At 33.7% G+C, this 6,000-nt stretch overlaps 1 protein-coding gene across 1 annotated transcript in view; it reads right to left on the bottom strand.

Moving 5' to 3' along the window:
• Positions 1 to 984: 984 nt before the first annotated feature.
• Positions 985 to 6,000, bottom strand: part of LOC121367142 — a 45,294-nt gene continuing 40,278 nt past the window's right edge. Inside the window, exons 2-3 of the mRNA XM_041491287.1 lie at positions 3,015 to 3,276; positions 985 to 1,223 (exon numbers count right to left, since the gene is read on the bottom strand). Coding sequence (XP_041347221.1) covers positions 3,044 to 3,276 — 233 coding nt within the window. The 3' untranslated portion in view covers positions 985 to 1,223; positions 3,015 to 3,043. The remainder of the gene's footprint in view (positions 1,224 to 3,014; positions 3,277 to 6,000) is intronic.

The raw sequence follows: 6,000 nt of genomic DNA, 5'->3' as shown, positions 1-6,000 counted from the left end.
TTTTTTTTAATGCCAAGATCTAAGGTTAAGAAGTATATATGACATTATAAAGTATTCATATAACTTATTGTAATAATGTTTTTTTTTAAATCTTGCGATTTTGGGTTAAATTGTGTGAATTTAAAAATCTCCTGCTTTTTGACAAAATCTCCTGCTTTTTCAACACACACCTCCTGCTTTCTCTTGTCTAAAGGTTGACAGGTCTGCTCCTGACCCTTGCCTACTGGTATCCCTGTTCTGCAGAATAGATGCAGTAAAGAACAACCCTACTCTCTGCTTCTTCTTGGTTTGACCTCAATTCAGGAACGTTTTCTTCCTGGGCAACATCGAATATTGGTGGAATACAATCATCTGAAGCCGATGATTTGGTAACACAAATGTGGTATATAATATCTGTTAAATTCCACCCAGAATTAACTTTAAAGTTTTTAAAATACAGATTTGTATACAAAGTTTTAAAATAGTCTCACCTTAATGTTCGTATTGTATTCAGGGAACATTTTTTTTTTTTTAATCTTGATTAGCAATATTTCTAGTCAACTGAAAATTGATTAGCAACTACTGTTTAATGTTTCAAAATTGTGTAGTGATCTCTGAAATTTGCGTAGCGAATCGCGACACAAAATTTAACAAAATTATCTCTGGTATTATACTTTTCCCCATGTAATTTTACTATAATTTTACATAATTATATAAATTGTATTCTTAATATAAATAATATTACCATATATTTACCTATTTTTGACACCCAATAGCAGATGTGTATTTTTGTGCTGGGGTATTACTAAATATCCATTCATTCATTTACTAATAGTAAATATGTTCTAAATATATATCTTTTCAAACATTTCATGTGGGCAAAAAATGAACCATGTCAATTGATTGTTCTTTAAGGTGCTCCACTGCATAGAAAACAATGTACACCATTTCTTATAATTATAACACTGAATATTTTTACTTACACTGCACATCCAGAGAAATCTTCTTGTCTAATGATTTCTGTGTGTTTGTGTTTCTAGCAGTACATGTGTAGTCACCAGCTGATGATCTCTGTATGTTATTTAAGGACAACACAGAACTGCTTGGTTTTATCTGAGATTTAAACTTCCACGTGAAAGAACATGACGGAGAACAGTTAGTCGCTTCACATGACACAGCTACATCGTTACCTTCCTTCACTGTCAGTGGAGAAGTGGTGTTCAGCTGGACACTGTCTGGACCATCTACAGATGAGACAAAAACAGCCAGTTAATCAACTTGTTTACATAATATTATCACAATTATTACTAAATACAGTGTTGTTTATAATGTTCACTAGCCTTATGTATTATTACTGAAGTGAACAATCATGATTTTAAGCAATTCAATTACTGTATTTATATTTGCCACTTTTAAATCATTGAACAAGTTTAACAGAAATTTAGTAACACTATAATATTGGTATTTAATAAAGTAGATACACTAAATCAAAATTAAATGTCTCGTTTACATGTACCAAATTAAACTGGCGTATATTATTTGTTGTCCAGAATTATTTTTATAACAAAGATATGTACACACATTGTAGGATGTTATTAATTGTAACATTTCACATGAATGATTTATGTCTTGCAATTTCATCTTGGAAGATATCTTCTGAACAAAGGAATATTTGTTTATTGACACCTCAATCAATACCTAGGCTATTTGGTGTCGATCTAACATTTGGTTGATATGATGAGGTAGGATACCTGCTGCTGCTGCTGCCACATGGGCTACTCCTACTGATAGAGCAGCAAGGGATCTTTTATATGTACTTTCTCATAGACAGGAGAATACATAACAAACATGTAGTCATTGATGTACCAGTCATGGGGCACTGGGAACACCGATCACCCTCACCCCGAGTCCAAAGAGAGTTATCGATCCTGCAAACCACCTCAGCTATGTACTCTACCTCTGAGCTACACCCTGCCCACTTCTGATTAAAAACACCTTGATAACTGACATGTTTTGATATCAGAATGATCAATGATCAGAAACATATGTGCAAAACTTACTACACATTTGGAATTGTTCATGTGTACATGTGATTGCATGTAGGAGAGAAATGTGACATTTCAACCATAAGATAATGCTCTATTAACTAGAAATATTATCATTATAAGCTGGGTTTAAGCTGCCATTCACCAAACTGCCAAATGTGAGTTAAAGTTTAATTTGGCAAATTAATATATGTCATTACCAATTCACAGTCCTCGCCACCAGCAAAATCAAGGCGAGCTGAAGATGACTCTCCTGAAATTTTTTCTAGGCGAGCAATCACATGATGTGTCAAATAAAATGCATTAAATATTTTAGTGAGTGGCGATCAGTTTGCCACTCTCCTATAACCTTCCAGGCGAGTGTGGAGGAGAGCGGGAGTCATCACTCGCCTTTCCTGGCGAAGACTGAATTCACCAAAATGCTAATTTAAAACCTGTGTGTCAATTTTATGTATAATATAGCTATTTTAAAAAATAATTCTGTTTAGCTACATGTTACTGCAGATTTTCTTGTCAAATTCACCAAATTGCTATCAATTTTTAGTGTCTAGCTTAAACCCTAATTACGAATGAGTCAGCATGGGTATAATAACAACAGTGTCAACTAGTTACATGTATATATTAGTTCTGATTGTTGTGTGGGTGGGTAAGTCAAACCTACATATGAATACCTGGAACAAACTGTTAGTCGGAATATAGTCCACTATTACATTGAACAACAGAGTGAACTGCTCAGTTTAAGCAGGCATCAAATGCAGAATTTAACTACCGGGTACTCAGTGTACGTCAGTTTGTATGAAATTGATGATTTTAGGGGAATATATTGAAATGACCACTTATATTAAAACAGGTGGTAACTGAACTAAGATGGCCACTAATTAACTGTGTTCAGACAACTACATGTGTACAATCAATGTTCTTTTATTTTTAGAATTAATTTAATTGCTCATATATTTCATAAAGTGAAAATAAAATATAATTAATACTCACAGTACACTGTCAGTGTGAACTGTTTACTTTTAGATTTTGGTATAAGTGAGTTGGTCGCTGTACACGTGTACACACTCCCTGTCTGATTCCTGTTGATGTTTTGTCAGTTTTAACTGAGCGGTTGGTGAGATCTGCTGATTTCTCAGAGTCCAGGAATAGGAACATGGTGGATTACAACTAGCAGCACACATCACAGTCAGACCGTCTCCTTCTGCTACAGGCCCAGGTGATGGTGGACTGAATGTAACAGAGTCTGGACCATCTGGAAAAGATATGAGTTTTTGAGTTAAAGTTTGAATGACACCACTAGAGGACACTACTAATTCTGACATATAGTCTTAGAGAGGAAACCCACTACATTTTTCCATCAGTAGCAAGGGATCTTTTATATGGACCACCCCACAGTAAGGTTAGCACATACCATGACCTTTGATATACATGTATCAGTCATGGTGCATGGGCTGGAACAAGAAATAGCTCATGGACCCACCAATGGGGATCAATCCTAGTCCAACCACACATCAGGTGAGCACTTTACCACTAGCCTATGTCCTGCCCATGAAAGATAACAAGTAATTATAGTCTATTTTATTTCAGCAATATAACTTATAATCTTTTCATTGCATTATCCATATCATTAGGGAGTGGGTAGCAAATATCCAGGGAACATTTTGTTTTTAACATATTGATTAGCGAGTCGCTACTCAATAAAAAAATTGATTAGCAATTACTAATTCTGTGTTGAAATTGTTTTTAACGAATATTATGATAAATAAAATATGATCAGACAATTTTTACGTAACTTTAATATAATTTATTTATTGCAATTTTTATTTAGTAGCCACAAAGAACACATAAATTCAGGGGCAGTCATGTCTGATGTTCATAATGTGGTAATTTTAAGTCATATTAACCGGTATTCTCTTGTTTGTCACCATTTTAAAAACTAACCTAATCATTCAACAAATACATGTAAATCAACTACAATAAAAAATATTTTTGTCTATCAAATTTCAATAACAATAGCTGAACAGATTGACAAAATAGTTACTCGTTTTTGTGTGCCCCATGGTAACAATAATTACGCTACTTAAAAACAATCGGCATATCGGCCTAGAGAGCTCCGATACTTAATTTTCAATTTCATCACTGTCGTAAATGATAATTCATTAATTTGTAAAGACCACCTTCGAATATCCCTATATGAAGTTTAAGAATTATACATAAACTGTATGAGACACATTTTTTGTTTTATTTGGGAACTGTAGAGGAATTTTGGCTCAGTTTCTACATACTGATTTCTTTTTAACAGTTTGTCCGATCTTTTTACAGTTGATCCGATTCAGCTTGAAGTATTATAAAATCTTTATTACTCAATGGTATGTATACATGATTAATCTGAGTCCCAAAGCCAAAATTTTTACAAAGTATAGCAAAAATTATGTTGTCATAGTACCAACTATCCTACCAACACTCTACAAGAAAATAGACTTTCAAATTGTGAATGCTAAATTTTTATTTAATTTTAAGTCTTAAAATTAAAACTTTAGGAGAAGATACCAGTAGACTTGAAAAAATTTGAATGTTACATTTTTATTTAAATTTTTAAAAGTTAATAAAAACAAGAGTACCAGTGAGGTACATGATACGCCCATCAGGAGTTTGATGGGAAACCACAGATATTAATGAATATGTTACGGGTGTATGATTCAATTCTAATTATGCAAAATGTTTGCTATGGGATGGATGAACACTTTGTTCCTACATGTGGTTTGATGGTCCTGTATGCATCTGTATGCAAGATATATCTGGACAAGGATTTACTGTTATGTGCAGTAGATCGTGAAAAGTAGGTCACAGTGACCTGGTAATAATATGCGACACACCGCCATCCCAAGTAGTTCCTACATGTGAGGTTTGATGGTCCTGTATGTATCTGTATGCAAAATATGGTCCAGACAAGGATTTACTATTATGACCTAGTAATAGTATGAGACACACCACCATCCCAAGCAGCGTTCGAAATAAGCACTTGTCTGTTTATCCCGACAAGTGAAAATTTACTGAGACAAGCATAATTTGCCATAGTGATTATCCAGTGGACAAGTAAAATGTTTTTTGACAAACCAGTATCAGAATTTTTTAGCAATTGTACTTAAAAAGAAGAAAAAAAAAAAAAAAAAAAATGAAATCAGCAGTGTCTGATCACAAACTGTTATACAAATATCATAGTTTGAGAGTTAAATAAATATGTTCTTGATAACATAATTGTCTTAGCTTGTGAATATTCGGAATACCTTGGAGTTGCAACTGAGTTCCAAATTCCCCACTCGGAATGTCTCGGCTGACATGAATAATTTATTTGATCGACAAATTATACTCGATACCAGGGGTGGGGAAAAATAAAATTGTCAATCGGTCCCACTTGATGTCGTCACTACCGGGGGGGGGGGGGGGGGGGGGGGGGGGGGGAGAGAGAGGGGAGGGAAAAAAAGAAAGGAATAAAAAAAGAAGAAGAGAAGAAATTTAAAAGACGATATTTGCAAAATAGTTTGTTTTTTTAAATCACAGTGACATTTGTATAGTTTTATTTTGAATCATGAACGCGAAACGATAAATATGAAAATATGAAACTTTTTTTTTTTTTTTCACACAGTGAAAACCCACCACAAATTGTATATACTTTACATAATGGAATAAATAATATAAAAAATGAATAAAATATATGTTTAAAAAGTACGAGTATTCAGCACTGTGTCCTGAAAATTAATAAAAGATAGCACCATTGAAGCGTTTGACAGCCTGAGCAAGCACATTTAGACAAAGAGAGTAATAACGTCATCACTGATTGGATGAAATTTGACCTCTGCTGGCTCTAGAGATAACAGTACATGTAGCTGTTCTGCTTACTCCCACTTGTTGACAAAAAAAGGTGGAAACCTTTTGTTAATTTTAAAATCTTTTATAATTATTGGATACACTAAAT

Source organism: Gigantopelta aegis, unplaced genomic scaffold, assembly GCF_016097555.1.
Source record: "Gigantopelta aegis isolate Gae_Host unplaced genomic scaffold, Gae_host_genome ctg947_pilon_pilon:::debris, whole genome shotgun sequence".
Taxonomy (NCBI): domain Eukaryota; kingdom Metazoa; phylum Mollusca; class Gastropoda; order Neomphalida; family Peltospiridae; genus Gigantopelta; species Gigantopelta aegis.
This window is presented reverse-complemented; position numbering and strand designations above follow the sequence as displayed.